The sequence below is a fragment of the Engystomops pustulosus genome, chromosome 1, assembly GCF_040894005.1.
Source record: "Engystomops pustulosus chromosome 1, aEngPut4.maternal, whole genome shotgun sequence".
NCBI classification, from domain to species: domain Eukaryota; kingdom Metazoa; phylum Chordata; class Amphibia; order Anura; family Leptodactylidae; genus Engystomops; species Engystomops pustulosus.
The window spans coordinates 149719010-149735813 of record NC_092411.1 but is presented as its reverse complement, the minus strand read 5'-3'; the positions used below and the strand labels follow the sequence as shown (position 1 = coordinate 149735813).

The following is a 16804-nucleotide window of genomic DNA, read 5'->3' as shown; positions in this document are numbered from 1 at the left end:
CTGTGGGGTTCCCTGTGGCTCCTTCTCTTTCCCCTGTTACAGGGCAGTCGGGTATGGGGGATTGTTTACTGATGATGATGATTGCCTCGTGGTCTGCACTATGGCAGGGGATGCCGTCTCCGTGCTAGGGGAGGGCAGGATGGGCACAATGTTAGTTGTGGTGCCAGGGCACTTCAGGAGCTAGGGAACCTGTATACTGTGTGGGAAGGTGCATGAAAAGCTTATGGTAAATGTTCAGTACATCTTGTCTGTAGTACATTTCTGTATAAGTTCATATATAAGGCGCACCTTTTGATTTCTAAGAAAATTAAAGGATTTTTGGTGCGCCTTATAGGCCGAAAAATACAGTAATTGAATTCATTTGTCATATATATACATTTCTTCAATTAGATGTTATTAAAAAAAATGTTCCTGCGTGAAGATAATTTCTTATAAATGTAGCCATATGGTCCCTTAAACGAGATCAGCTTCCTCGGATACGGCCACCTCTGCTGGAGGGATGGCACAAAGACAGAAAAGGTTTTTGTATATGAAATGTTCCGGGAGTTACTGCAGGTCTCACAGCCGTCCTTTGGTAATGATCGCTGAATCCAGGTGGTCAGGCAGGACTCAATAGCGCATGTCTGGCCACCGCTGCCAAAATGTGAGGTGGCCGTATCCGTGGAAGCCATCTTGTTTCTAAGGGAAAACATGGCTACATTTATGAGGAATTATTTTCAAACGGGAACATTTTTTTTTTTTTTAATAACATCCAATGGAAGAAATGTTTACATATGGCAAATTCAATTAAATCTAAATGTCCAGATAGGAATACCCCTTAAGTATCTCCCACATTATTTTGAAAATACCAATTTTTTTTTTTTTTTAAATAAGTAAACTCAAAACTTAAGTACAAAAAACTAAACTTAAAAACTATTTGATAAGTGTTCAAAAGTTATAACTAATAAATCGACACAAGTCAGAATAAAATGTTAAAATGTGACAACTTTAGGAATTTTGAAAGTTAAAATATAATAACTAAACCTCCATGTATGTTGTTGTTATTCACTGTACAGAAATATATATTTCTCAGAATATGTTCAAGTTGTAACCTCCCGTATATACTTGGGTATAAGCCAAGTTTTACAAAATATGTGCTGAAAAAGTCCCCTCGGCTTATACACGGGTCAATACGAGTAAAAAATTATAAAAAATGGACTTCAAAAATAATAAACTTATATACTCACCCTCCGCTGCTCCCCCGATGTCATTGCGGCACCTCTTCTGGCTTCCCAGCTCCTCTTCTTGCTTTAGTGCCAGACTTCTGTCTTCTTTAACATCGTGCTGGGCGCCGCCATGTTTTTCTCCCGGGCGCCCAGCACGATGTTAAAGAAGACAGAAGTCTGGCACTGAAGCAAGAAGAGGAGCCGCGATGACAGCGGGGCAGCAGCAGTGCGCATCGGGGCCACCGGAGGGTGAGTATGTAAGTTTTTTTTTTTTTTTCTTTTTTTCTTTCTATTCTGGGCTGACCTTATACTACTGGGGGCAGGCTGTATACTGCTGGTGTGGCTGTATATTATAGGGGGCTTTCTGGCTATATACTGGGGGGGGTCTGTGACCAATGCGTTTCCCAGCCTCAGCTTATACTCAAGTCAATAGGTTTTCCCAGTTTTTGGTGGTAAAATTAGGGGTCTCGGCTTATACTCGGCTCGGCTATGTACAGTAATTCTTCTATAGTAATTTATATGCATATTAAACTAATCCCTATTTTCCTCAATGAAACTTTTAAGGCCAAAGAAGAGATGTCTGGTACTTTAGAGGTCATTCAGTTGCTGCAGTGTAGCTCTCAGCTTCTGCAGAAATCCAGGGATATCTACTGTGGTAGATTTGCAGAGCAGGAACGACTCCGGAGGGAAGGAGCACCGCAGAAGGAGATGGACAAGGTAAATTTGTTGGATAGATCTCAATGTTTGGATGACAAAACCAGTTGTGTATTGGCGTTTGTAATAAAGTTCTTAACATTTGCCTCAAATTATTTTAATAGGCAGAACTGAAGACCCAAAAAGCTGCAGAATCTCTTCGTGGTTCAGTGGAAAAATACAACGCTGTACGGAAGGAGTTTGAAGAAAAGATGCTGCAGTCTGCTCAGGTTTGTGACTTATTTTGGACTAAGCTTTCGTTCTTAACCGGTTCGCGACCGCCCGCCATGTATTCACGGCGGCGGTCGCGTTCCGATGCATGGAGAGGGCTCGCGGGCCGAGCCCTCTCCATAGCCGGTAAGTCTCTGCTGCATATTGCAGCAAAGGCTTACCGGTAACACCCGCGATCGGTGCCGGCACCGATCGCGGGTGTTTTCTTGCAGAACGCCGCCGGGGGAGGATCGCCGCTCCCCGTGACGTCATCGGGGAGCGGCGATCCGTTGCCATGGTAGCTTCGGGTCTCACGAAGACCCGAAGCTACTTCGGGGTAACCCATTCATTACAATGTGCTATCAGCACATTGTAATGTATGAGGAGTAAAATCCCCATATACTGCCATACTGTAGTATGGCAGTATATGGTAGGATCGATCAGACAACCTAGGGTTAAAGTACCCTAGGGAGTCTGAAAAATAGTAAAAATAAAAGTTAAAAAAAAGTTAGAAAAAAAAATTATAATAAAAAAACCTAAAAATTCAAATCACCCCCCCTTTCCCTAGAACTGATATAAATATAAATAAACAGTAAAAATCATAAACACATTAGGTGTCGCCGTGTCCGAAAATGCCTGATCTATCAAAATATAATAACGGTTTTTCACTGCGTTTAACCCCGTAACGGAAAATCGCGTCCAAAGTCAAAACTGGCACTTTTTTGCCATTTAAAAAAAAATTAAAAATTCTATAAAAAGTGATCAAAAGGTCGTACAGTCCTAAAAATAATATCATTGAAAACATCATCAAAAGTCGCAAAAGATGACACCACCCTAAACTCCATACACCAAAGTATGAAAAAGTTATAAGCACAAGAAGACGGCAAAAAAAAAAAAAAAATTTGTTCATGAGGTTTTAATTTTTGTAAATGTACGAAAACATTATAAAACCTATACAAATTTGGTATCCCTGTAATCATACTGACCCAAAGAATAAATTAGATGCGTCATTTGTGGCGTGAAGTGAAAGCCGTAATATCCAAGCCCACAAGAATACGACACAAATGCGTTTTTTCACCATTTTCACTGCATTTGGAATTTTTTTCCCGCTTCCCAGTACATGGCATGGAATATTCAATGCGATCACTATGAAGTGCAATTTGTTACGCAAAAAACGAGCCGTCACATAGCTTTTTACGTGTAAAAATAAAAAAGTTATAGATTTTTGAAGGTGGGGAATGAAAAATGGAAATGAAAAAACGGGAAAGGGCCCGGTCCTTAACCGGTTAAAGAAGACCTGTCACCAAAATTTTACCACCCTGACTAACAATGTCGGCTGATAAAAGGTTACATGTCCTTCCCGTATCGCCTAAAATTAGCTGCCATTAAGGCACTGTACCTTTTTAAATACAGCCATTTTTCTGATGTGCAAATGAGCTTTCCTTACTCGTGTCTACTAGGTTTGACTCTTCTCCTCTCCCAGGCTGGCAGTGACCACGCCCCCTTATTTTGACTGACAGCCCTGTTCCTCTTCAAATCACTCCCCTGCCTCCTTGTACTTATGGAAGCTCTATTCACTTATAGGAAACATTGTTTCAGTTTTTTTTACACGGTGCCTTGTGTTACATTCATGTCATGTGACCAGAGTGACATCACAGGTCCTTTTGCCTTCTAACAATGGCAAATTGCTATCCATGTATGTTATTACATTAAAATCACAACAACTTTCATGGAGGATGAGCAGGAGTAAGTCCTTGAAAGCTGCTGTGACTTCATGAGGTCAGATACATGCATGGGGTACAGTACAGTTTTCACATGACATGCCTCCTTACTATTTAGCAGGTCATAAGGAATGAGGATTAGATGGGAGGGTCTGAGCAGGACAAGCCCCCTCTGATGCCAGGAATATAAGAAAAAAGCTGATTTATGTGGATGTAAGCAAAATATTTTTAACCTAAAAGAAGGGTTTCAGTTAGTTAATAGGTCTCTAACATTATCACAGTAGTTAACACAGGAACTTGGTCATCATTGTGCACAGAACTCCTGTGCTATAACAGATAGCCGTAGTACCGAATTACTGTATATATTGCCATACACATTATATGCTCAGTTTTGGAAATCCTACAAGCACACAGAGCTAGTGTGTGTGTGTGTGTGTGTGTGTGTGTGTGTGTGTGTGTGTGTGTGTGTGTGTGTGTGTGTGTGTGTGTGTGTGTGAGTGTGTGTGTGGTGTTGTGTGTTTTTTTTTGTTTTTTTTGTTTTATAACCGAACACTCTTGAGGGCAACCAGCCTAAATTGTATTGGTAATGAATCATTAGTTTCTGTTTTTTTTCTCTTGTTTTAGTTATTTCAGGATACAGAGGCAGCTCATCTTACACAGATGAAACGGCTTGTTGCAGCATATTCACATTCTATTGAGGATACTCATGTGCAAATTGGACAGGTAAGTGTTTTTTTTATGTTGCTTAGCCTATATTCTTCCTCTTAGTTTGTGTGTTTACTGTGAACTGTTCCACTGTGTTGAATTCTCTTGGGGATCAAGGCAATGAAAAACAATCTGCAGACAGCATGTTCTGTCAAATGAGCATAATAATCTAGTTTTGTGGGAAAAAATTTCCATATAATTTTATAACTATACTATTATCTAGAAATGGGGCTCGTCCATTAGTTCTTTTTCTGTATCATATAATATATGTAAGCTGTGACTACAAAGAAAAAGATATACATACGGTATATAAAATACATAACATACGGACTCTATTTCACTCCCAAATGTATAGTCTTATAAAGTACATACTATATGAAAACAAGGGGCATTGCTGTGGTGGAAAAAGATCTGCTTATAACCCCCTCACATTTGGTAGTGCCAATAGCAACTTGCTTATACTGACGGTATATACAGCTACAGAAAACACAGGAGAAATCCCTATTTGTTACATCCAGTGACTGCAGGTGACGTGTATTTGTACTGTAGTTGTACTTTCTCCATTAGGCCCAGCATCACCACGTCTCCTCTTCAGCCACGTTTCCTTCCTGCAGAGTTCACCACACAGACCTGTTCCTACATTCTGGTTCTGAGGGTGCGTTCACACGTTGATGTTAAAACTGCATTGTAATGTGTTTTAAGTAGGTTTTAGGTGCTGTTTATTATTTTAACAGGTGAACGACATGAATTGAACAGATGAATCCCATTTATTGAACAGGTTTCCTCTTTAAAATCCAATTCACTTGAGTTCCTGTCTTTCAGTTGTCACATTAACAAAACTGCATCTAAAACCACATTATGGCTGATTAAAATGCCGTTTTAACTGCAACGTGTGACCACACCCTTGGTGCGGTCACATGTTGCAGTAAAAACTGCATTTCAATCAGCTTTAAGGTGGTTTTAGGTGCAGTTTTCCCCTTCAAACTCAAATTCACCCCTTCAGTTCATGTCTTTCTCCTGTTAAATCAACAAAACTGCACTTAAAATCGCCTAAATACTGATTGCGATGCAGTTGTAACACCCTGACAGTGTTACTCTCAGGCTGTAAGGCTGCGTTCACACGTTTGCCATGCATTTAGACTATACAAGACGCCAGGAACTCTGGAAAAGCATATGAGATGAGACGGGAGGCATGTCCTAGTGCCACATGTGGAAACGCCCCAAGATATGTCCCCCACACAGCCGCCCCAAGATATGACCCCCACACAGCCCGCCTGTAATGTGCCCAGCCCCACAGTTACCCCCAGTAATGTGCCCACAACGATCCCCCTATGTTCTTCATGTTCCCTTAACTCCTATTAGTGATGAGTCCTCTTTGTAAGTCTGCTCCCGTAAGTGAGCCGGCAGCTCACTTAACCACGCCCCTAATGTGCTCACCAAACCCCCTTTAACCTGTTAAAATCAGGTTAAACCTGGTGTGGCGTGCACTGTGCCAAATGCACAATTTCTCGTCACAATCCATGCTTTAGGGACACAGATCGTGATGAATGCGGAGGAATACACGGATAGTGAGGTGTCCGGGGCCTAGCCTTTTCTTGGGGCCTGGAGGCAGACAGGACCCAGAATACCGGAGTGGCTGGCTATTGCGGCCTAGGGCACACTGTGGTCACGCTGCTTGGTATGGGGACTGGAGGGCTGACCTACAGCCTGGCAGGTCTCCAGCAGGTGGTGTGTACAAGAAATATGGAGAGGCTAAAGTACTGGTTTCTCCCTGGGGCAACCCACGCGTTTTTGTAAGATAAGTCTCTTGGCATGGATGGGGAAGCCCGTGGTGGTAGACGGCCGTATCCAGGGATCAGACAGAGTGCAAATCAACTTACCCTTATTTATTTAAACAGCAGATGGCAACCAACAGGCCAGAACGGTCAAACGGCAGATTCAAATTCTGGTACTGGAGTGGTCATGGAGCGTGGTCCGCAGGAATAGGGCACCAGCCTGATGGTATATGCAGGGTGGGATAGTTGTGGTGGAGTTGTGTTTAAACTGTGGAAGCTGCAGCTCTGGGTTAGTCTCCTGACTCAATTCCTGGGACTGGTATCTGTGACTGCACTGACGGTGTTCTGCATACACGCTGTCTCTCTTCTCTGAAGACCTGCAAAGACCATGTGCTCCCACTGCACAGGGGTTTTATACTCCCCCCTGGTCAGGTGCTAGCACCTCTCTAATCACACTCCAGCTAACAATACAGCCACATAATTTAATAATTACTTACACCAATTTAACTCTTGCCTTTCCAGGCAGAATCTACAGCTGCAGTTACATTATATTCTCCTAGCATTATCTTCTGGGTGAGTTGCGCAGGGACACCAGATAGATCCTGACATGAGGAGGGCGCTATTTGCAACTTCCGCTTTGCCTATACGTTGGCAGGGGTCTTGCACTTCCATTACATTGTTTTCCATATTTCCGTCCATCAATAGGTATCAATAACACTGCATCTGGCATAGTTGGAAATGTCTCTCTATTCATAATCAATGTAATTTTTTCCTAATTTCTATTGTCGGATGGGCCGTGCCAGGCGGTCTACTTCAGTCAAGGACTACCAATCTAACCAGATGGGTCGTCCATCCCTAAAATAGACATTCCTGCATTGCCTATCTGACAAGACAAGATATTGATAGTTATTGCACCATTGCCTCTGGGCGTTGATACAGTTTTGTCCTGCTCCTGCTTGGATCATAGGTGCAGGTTGAGTCCAATAAAATAAAAAAAATCACCCAGTCCACACTAACGCTAAACATTACCTAACCTTTACCATTATTGTGCATATATTGCATATTAAAATTAAAATGAAGCTAAAAATAAGTGTCAAATATAAACTAGCTGTAAGAATTGCTAAAAGGCTAAAAAGGAAACAACCTGTTTCCCCAAAAATAAGACGCCACCTCCCTGAAAATAAGACCTAGTACAATTTTTTTCTAGGTTAGAAATATACGGCCTCAAACCATAGACATGCGGTAGAGAACCCTCCTACCATTAATGAGATGTGATCTGTCTGGTAAATCAACCTAATAAATCTACTTAAGTATAGATGCCCATCATTCTTCCTTTAGTCTGTGACTAAATGTGCAACTACACTGGCTACAGCTACTTTGTAGGCAGGTATGGGCATTTTTGGAAATAAATTGATTTATGTATTGATTTGGAAATACTCATGTATTAACTATGGTTTATCTTTATCCTCATATTATGATGTTCAGACCTAATTTCCTCTTTGCACAGGTTCAGGAAGAGTTTAAACATAACATGGAAAACGTGGCCGTAGAGAAGCTGATCAGGAAGTTTGCAGAGAGTAATGGAACTGGGACAGAACGACCCGGTATGGAGATTTTGCAGGGGCATGGGAGATTACCACAATTGTAATTGACTGAGGTCAATTGTAGCAAGTTTAACCTCTTAAGGACGCAGGGTTTTTCGGCTCATTTCTCGCTCTCCAACTTCAAAAATCCATAACTTTTTCATTTTTCCGTGTACAGACCTGTGTGAGGGCTTATTTTGTGCGTAACAAATTTAACTTTCCCGTAATGTTATTTATTTTAACATGCCGTGTACTGCGAAGCTGAAAAAAAATTCCAAATTTGGAAAAAATTTTTAAAAACCGCACGTACGTCACGTTCTTGTGGGCTCAGTTTTTACGACTTTCACTCTTCGCTCCAAATAACACGCCTACTTTATTCTTTGGTTCGGTGCGATCGCGGTGATACCAAATTTATATAGGTTTTATTGTGTTTTAATACATTTTCAAAAATTAAACGAATGTGTACAAAAAAGAAAAAAAAATTTGCCATCTTCTGACGTTAATAACTTTTTCATACTTTGGCGCACGGAGATGTGTGAGGGGTCATTTTTTGCGAAATAAGGTGACGTTTTCATTGCTACCATTTTGAGGTCTGTGCGACATTTTGATTATTTATTTTTTTATGTGATGTAAAAAGGTGTAAAAGTCGCATTTCGGACATTTGGGCGCCATTTCCCGTCTCAGAGGTCACCGCCGCCCGTAACCGTTTTTATATTTTGATAGATCGGGCATTTTGGGACACGGCAATACCTAATATGTTTGTGATTTTTACTGTTTATTATGTTTTATATCCGTTCTAGGGAAAGGGGGGTGATTTGAATTTTTAATATTTTATTAATTTTTTTTATTTTTTAAACTTTTTTTTTAATTGTTTTTTTCACTATTTCTTAGACCATCTAGGGTACATTAACCCTAGATAGTCAGATCGCTCCTACCATATACTGCAATACTTCTGTATTGCAATATATGGCATTTTTGCAGCACATTCATTACAATGAGCCACTGGCTCATTGTAACGAATCTGCAGATGCCAGATAGTCTCGGGTCAAACGAAGACCCGAGGCTACCATGGCAACCCGCACGCCGCCGTCTTTTAAACGCCGCCGGCGACTTTGCTGGCGGCGTTGAAAGGGTTAATAGCCGCGATCGGTGCAAGCACCGACCGCGGTTATTAGCGGTGGGGGTTTGCTGCAATATGCAACAACCCCCACCTCTGTATGAAGAGGACTCAGCCCGTGAGCCCTCTTCATACATCACTTATACCTCTGCGCCGTAGAGCTACGGCGCAGAGCGTTAAGGGGTTAACTGGATGTTAAATATGGCTCAGCTGACAGCTCCACCTTTCTTCTTGTCTTCTCCATGCCCTCTTTCCGGGACAAGTGAATATGCCCTTTTCTATGCCAAATTGGCATTGAGTATTTTTGGGGTTCTGTAATGTGGTTTCTGTGGGTTTTTTATTTCGACCTTGTGCTGTTTTTATTTCAGAAGCTGTTGAATTTGAAGGTTTCCGCTTCCCAACGTCTTTAGAAGGTAATTATTTTGCTATGATTTAATAATTTCCGTTGAATTTTGAGCACAGCATATGTCTTATGACCGGAAAATCCCTTTACACATATCACATTATCGCTATCCACAAGATGCTACTATGCAATCAAGAAATGGGGTCCAATAATATATCAGCACATTTGATGAATTTAACCAGCAAAAGACGAAACAGGAGGATGTGCATATAGTTCAAAATACAACCTACTTTGATTACAAACATTTAAAATGGCACATGTGATACATACAGTATGTAGGCCATAATCACAAATACAGCTACTTATTTCTGTACCAAAGTGTCCAAACACATATTCCGAATTTGGGGGTAATGCAAGGTTTATCAGCATATAGTTATTTGCTTGTAGAGAGAATCAGAGTGAATACATGCAAGAATAATAAAGAGAGAGGAAAAAAAATGTATGCTACCCAGGCAATATCGGCCTTCATATCTGATAACAGGCAACACCTCATGAAACCAAAAGGACCCCATCAACCAGCAAAACCGCACTCTGGAGAGGGCTCCTTCACTGGATTTTTTTTTTTTCTGCCACAAAATGTCATCTTAGATGGTGCTTGGCATCTCACAGCACATGGTGGTTGAGCTGGGTAGGCTTACAAAGTTCATTTTCTGTAGATGTGAACTATGCATATTTTGGCCAAAAACGTGGGCAAGATTTAATGTGGTGCTACATGTGGTGAACATTGGGGTCATTACATTAGGTCATTAGGTTTATTAAAGAATGTTTGTTTCCTTTTAATAAATAGTTACTACAAATAGTCCACCTGACGACAAATGTATGTGAATTCACAGGTCTCTGACGCAGAGATGATAGTTACTGTAATGCAGCAACAACATTGAGAAAGTAAAATAAGAATTGATCTTTTTTCAAAACACAGGTGGTCCCCTACTTAAGAACAGACTTGCAGACAACCCCTAGTTACAAACTGACTGCTTGATGTTGTCAATTTACTGTACTTTAGCGTTGGACTACAATAAAGTGCTATAACAGTTATCAAAGGTGTCTGCAATTAAGCTTTATTGTAAATCCTGTTTTGTTTTTTTTGTTTTTTTATGACAATCCAACATTTTTTAATTCCATTCACAAAGAACAAAAACATTTGTGGCTGGGGTTGCAATTCTAAAATATACAATTACGACTTGCATACAAATTCAACTTGAGAACAAACCTACAGAACGGATCTTGTACATAACAACAATAATGATAGTAATCTTTATATAGCGCCATTAAATTCCGTTGCGCTTTGCGTAATACGGGGACTGTCTGGAAACTTAAAATAAAATCTATTTAATTTTTTATTTTTCAACGCAGTTATCTGCACTTAGAACTAGTAAGTGTATGCTTCTGAAGAAATATTGAGCTGCTTTATGCAGGCTATATAAAGTCCTTGTTTCCATCTGAGTTTTTTTTATAAAAACGGGAATACTGAAAATAGGAGAAAGAAGAACCAGCAAAAAGAAAAGAGAGAGCTGCCAGAACTCATGAAAAATATATAAAGTATGCTTTATTATCCCCTTAGCGCTCTGCGCCGTAGCTGTACTGCGCGATTAGCGTTCAGCGCAGTACAGCTACTGCGCAGAGCCGATGCCGGTTCAGCGCTTTATAGCAGCCGAACCGGCATCGTTAGCCGCGGGATTTCAGCGGTAATTTACCGCTGACATCCCCGGCTAACACCCGCGGTCTGAGTGGGCTCCGATCGCGGGTGTTTAACCCGTTAAATGCCGCGGTCAACGTGACCGCGGCATTTAACATGCCTTCTGGGGGTCTTTACCCCAAGATCGCCCCCCCCCCCCCCCGCACCGTTTTCCGGGGGGCCGATCGCTGTTTTGGCTCCTCTGGGGTCCGATCAGGACCCCAGAGAAGCCTGGAGGGTTTACCTTTAAGATGGCGTCTGTGACGTCATCTTAAAGGCAAAGTGTCAGCCTATGCATCTGCATAGGCTGGCACTGATAATACCCTGCAATACATTAGTATTGCAGAGTATTATCAAGAACAAGCAATCAGATGATTGCTTGTTCATATCCCATGGTGGATCATGTAAAAAATGTACAAAATAATGTTTTTCAATAAAAAATTACTTTATAAATCACTAAAAATGCCCATAAGCCCCAAAACATATAAAGAGACATATAACGCTCAAAAAAGTCTAAATCATAACACAAACCCCACATATATAGTATCACCGCGTCCGTAACAATCCATAGAATAAAACTAAATAACTATTGAACCCATATGATGAACGCCGTAAAAAAAAACGCCAAAAACCCACCAAAAATTATGATTTTTACCTATTATATCCCACTAAAAATGCAATAAAAAGTGATCAACAAAACATATGTACTCCAGAATGATATTGTTGCAAAGAACAACATGTCCCGCAAAAAACAAGCCATCAACCAGCTCTGTAGCCAAAAACGTAACAATGTTATGCCACTTGGAAGACGGCGATGCAAAAATGATAGATTTTTCCCCACATTAGGGTTTTATTTGGCAAATTTAGTAAAACATAAGAAAAAATATTCATGTCTGGTATCCCCGTAATCGTATCGACCCATAGAATAAAGATAACAGGATTATTAGGCTATAAGGTGAACACGAAAAAAAAAAAAAGTAAAAAATCCAGTACAGAATTGATGCTTTTCTACTCATGACCTCAAAAAAAAGTTCCAAAATTTTCAACAATAGGTGATACCAACCCCAAAATGGTAACACTGGAAAAAGCATCTCGTCCCGCAAAAAAAATGCCATCACATGACCCCAATAACGGAAAAGCGAAAATTTTATAGCCTTCAAAAGGGGGCAACGAGAAAACTAAAATCCTGGCAGCTGCAGGGTGCTCCTTCCCTTCTGCGCCTTGCTGTGCCCCCATAACACAAGTAATGTCCACATGTGGGGGGTCGCTGCACTCAGGAGAAATTGTAGAACAAATTTTATGGTGAGTTTTCTCTTTTTATCTTTTGGAAATGTGTAAATTTTAGGGCTAAATGAACGTATAACCGACAAAATTTGACCATTCTAAATTTCACCGCCATTTTGATTCAATTACTATGAAGATCTCAAGGGGTTAACAATCTTTGTAAATGCTGTTTCTGATAGTTTGAGGGGTGCAGATTTGAAAATGGATTGGTTATATAGGGGGGTTTTGTTGCTAAATATGTAAAATTTGATTTCAAACAGTATTTATCCTTAAAATAGTCAATTCCGAAAATACGGAAAATCGCTATTTGATTTGTAGGCCGCGTGACGGCAAAATAAATTATCCAAACATTTAAAAAATTATGAAAATGTAAAGTAGACAAATGGGAAATGTTATTCTGCAAGTTATTTAGGTGGTAAATCTATCTGCCTGAAAACGCGGTGATTTTGAATTTCGAAAATGGCAAATTTTTCTAAAAATTCATCATTTTTTTTCTTTTTTTTGTAAATAAACGCAAAACTTATCAGCCAAAATTTACCACTAAAATGAAGTACAACATGTGGGGAAAAAACAATATCAGAATCGCTTTGATAAGTAACAGTGTTCAAAAGTTATTACCACAGGAAGAGACACTGGTCAAATTTAAAAAAAAAGTTGTGAGCCTTAACCTGCAAACAGGCTGCGTCCTTAAGGGGTTAAAGTATCAGTACAAAAATGTGAATAACCTATAACATCCAGTTGCAATAATAAAAGATGGAATAGGGGGTTACCACAGAGTACAAAAGCCACCCTCCTCTGTAAGCCCAGAGACCAACAATATACCTGGCAACTCAATTACAGAGTCTTAATAAAAAAAAAGTGAAGCAAACCGATGTATATGAAAATCAGTAATTCAATATACCTAACATAAAGACCGGAGGTACCTTCCGGCTTCAAATGGTGTATACAAACAAAGTACACCCACCTGAGAGCATTATAGGGAATGGTCAGTGGGAAGTCCTAGGGGGGCCAATAGGGGTGGGTGTTATCTATTGGCCCCCCCTAGGACGGCCCACTGACCATTCCCTATAATGCTCTTGGGTGAGTGTACTTTGTTTGTATACACCATTTGAAGCCAGAATGTATCTCCAGTCCTTTATATTGTTGGTCTCTGGGCTTTCAGAGGAGGGTGGCTTTTGTACTCTGTGGTAGCCCCTTATTCCATCTGGGGCCACTTGTTTTCCCGTTCTTTTTTATTATTGCAAATTGATGTTATATGTTGTTTACATTTTTGTATTGATACTTTAATAAAGCATACTTTTATATATTTTTCATGAGTTCTGGCAGCTCTCTTTTTTTTCTTTTTGCTGGTGGATTGTTTAAGGGCTGTATACCATACATCTGAGATTATAGGGGTTATAGGGGTGTTTGGCTGAGAGAGAAGGAAAACCCTCTGATTTAGAAAATCTTCTTCTTTCCCCTGCTGGGAACTGTTTCCATTCTGCTCACAGAAAAATATGGAAGGGAATATAGCGCAATGTAAAGAATTTTTAGCACAAGTGCATAGTATTTTCAGCAAGGACTGTTTCTTCATATACAATTTTTTGTTGTTGTTGTTTTCTTTGAGCCTTCAAATGTTTAGTACATTCTAAAGATCTTACTCTCCCGTGTAGGTGTAAAGCGCACGTGGTCAAAACCTTTTCGTATTCGGGGATTAAGTAGAAGAGAGAAAGAGGCACAGCATGTGTAAGGGACAATGGTTACATTTCTTACTAATGTGATATTTACAGCTGCCATTTTCACAGCTTTTATTTATATGTTCTCCTTTTTTCCTCTTTTATCCTGCAGGGAACATACAGAGCCAGATTGTGTGGTAAGACATATATTGTTTCTCTCCTTTCTTTTTCTTTTTTTTTTTTTAATGATACATGTTTGGAACTGCCTTTCATATCATAAGAATTTTTACTGGCTCCCATTCCCCCTTTATGACCTTTGGTCAGTCCGTCAACACCTTTTTATTGTTGTCTGTAAAAAAACGCATGGTATGTAACAACTTATTTTTCCCATGCCTTATCCAGATCTTCAGTGACGGACAGCCTTTCATATCGGAGATAACTGTTAATCACTGCAAAGACCAGCCCAATAACTAGATACTAGGTGTAATGCCCTACTTGCTGCTTCTAAGGATGTGATACATAGAGGCATGTGGAGTTTTTCATTCATGATTAGGCTTATGACAAAGTGATTCTGATGAGCTACAGCCATTTTTTCTCTTGCATAAAAATGTTTTTCAGAGCTTCATATCTCCGCTTGCAATATTGATTACATGTAATGTTTTCTATAATTGGAAGATATCTTAAAAGGGGCTCGCCATACATGTTTTATATTATGTTACAACTGAGGTATTCTTTATTGCAATAGTGTTCTGTTTTCTTCATCGGTGAAGCCCAATACTGCTGCCCCCCACCTCCATTTTAGATGGCTTCTTTCCCTCCAAACAGCACCCCATCCAAAAGGTTACTGCCATTGGAGGGGCATGAGATTAACATGTAATCATGTCAACTCCATTGTTGTATATTAAGCCTGCCATCACCTCACACTTAGACTCTTGCTTCTGGGGTCCTAAAACGAACCTGTGAGGAAAATGGCACATTGCTGAAAATGGCTGACCCCAATTTCAGTATTTATTCTACAGCGTAAATGTCCAAACACAATTGGCTCACATTTAATGTTTATTCATCTTTGGTAAAAAGAGTGAATGTGTGTGTTTTGAATTTAGGAGGTTCCTGATGTTGATGAAGACGGTTTTACAAGGCGTCCTGATGAAAATTTAACCAGTATCTTTTTATTTGGTCCACTAGCGGAAAACCTTCCGTATCATATCATACTCCAAAGATGCCTATTCAAATAAGTGTAGTTTTACCACGGGAGGTTTGTCTTTTTTTTTTTTTTTAGCTGCTTCTTTTTTTTTTTTTTTTCTTCACATTTTCATTTTGCCAGATTTAAAGACAATAGACCACATTTATTAAAGTGTTTGCGTGTTCTTTTCATTGCAAAGTCCGAGAGAAACAGGAGCAAACTGCTTGCACATGTATTTATGAAGTGTCTACGCCAGTATTGTCACTGCCGCACTATGCCTGCCGCGCCTCAAAATTCTGCACCTAAAGGGGTGTTTCGGTGCAAAGTCAGAGCATGCACCAGATTTATTACTGTGGCTAGAAGGTGCACCAAAAAAAAAAGTTGCACACTTCCAGAGCAGTGCAGAGGGTACCAGATTAATGAAATACTGCCACAGCAAATACCTCCTTCGAGACACCCTTGGTGTACACCGCCTATATTGTCATCAGATTTATTCAGAAAAGGTTAAGGGAAGAGGAAAGGAAACTTTAAGGGTGAAGATAAAACTTACATTTTCCTATACCAATAATGAATAAAAGCTATCAGTGAGAGTAAACACTAAAACATTATCTGACCAAGTTGCAGGTCTGTAAGCACTATGTACTCCTATTCCCAGTATACCCCAAATTCTGGGACTAGAAAGGCTATATAGTGGTGGGTCCCCTTTGCTGTTGTTGTACCCCTATAGAATCATACAATACCACTGTCAATGGGATGATATTGTATAGCCCTCAATTGAATGGGCCCTACAATTTTACTATTACTTGTAAACTCGCAAGCTTATTGTTTATTTTAAAAGTTGATTTACTGTTGTGTTCAATTTTGGAGACTGGCTACAATCCCGGGGTCAACATCTGCAAAGAGTTTGCATGTTCTCTTCGTGTTTGCGACAGACATGTTCAAGCTCTTATGGGATTTGCATTGTATCCCTCATATATGAGGGCATATGATGCAAATATGGTGTGTAAGTTCCGTTTCCAGCCATCTACTACTTTTTTCGGTCAAGCACCCCAGGCAGGCGATACAATTGAACAACCACCTGGATGTCAAAGGTTTTTATGAACTTTGGGCAACATATAAAATGTTGCCATCCTGTTGTGCTTGAGCGAAAGGAGGAGAAGATTTGGATGTCCTACTACAGGCGGTCCCCTACTTAAGAACACTCGACTTACATACGACCCATAGTTACAAACGGACCTCTGGATATTGGTAATTTATTGTACTTTTGTCCTAGGCTACAATAAACATCTATAACAGTTATCACAGGTGTCTGTAATGAAGCTTTAGTGTTAATATTGATTCTTATGACAACCCAAAATATTTAAAATCCAATTGTCACAGAGACCAAAAGAGTTCTGGCTGGGATTACAATGATAAAATATACAGTTCCGACTTGCATACAAACTCAACTTAAGAACAAACCTACAGACCCTATCTTGTATGTAACCCGGGGACTGCCTGTACTACCCTCCTACGCCAATGGATTTTTAAATTAAAGACTCTTAAACCACAGGGTCTGAATGACGCCTCTAATTTTGCCTGTGTTTTATAATTGT

General features: G+C 40.1%; 1 protein-coding gene across 10 annotated transcripts in view; it reads left to right on the top strand.

Moving 5' to 3' along the window:
* Positions 1–16804, top strand: part of LOC140064026 (F-BAR domain only protein 1-like) — a 118394-nt gene that overhangs the window by 55372 nt on the left and 46218 nt on the right. For all 10 annotated transcript variants that reach the window (XM_072110439.1, XM_072110429.1, XM_072110502.1 and 7 more), the window contains 8 exons: positions 1770–1922; positions 2024–2128; positions 4454–4552; positions 7817–7913; positions 9378–9422; positions 14024–14096; positions 14199–14223; positions 15130–15187. In XM_072110439.1, the coding sequence (XP_071966540.1) occupies positions 1770–1922; positions 2024–2128; positions 4454–4552; positions 7817–7913; positions 9378–9422; positions 14024–14096; positions 14199–14223; positions 15130–15187 (655 nt within the window). The remainder of the gene's footprint in view (positions 1–1769; positions 1923–2023; positions 2129–4453; positions 4553–7816; positions 7914–9377; positions 9423–14023; positions 14097–14198; positions 14224–15129; positions 15188–16804) is intronic.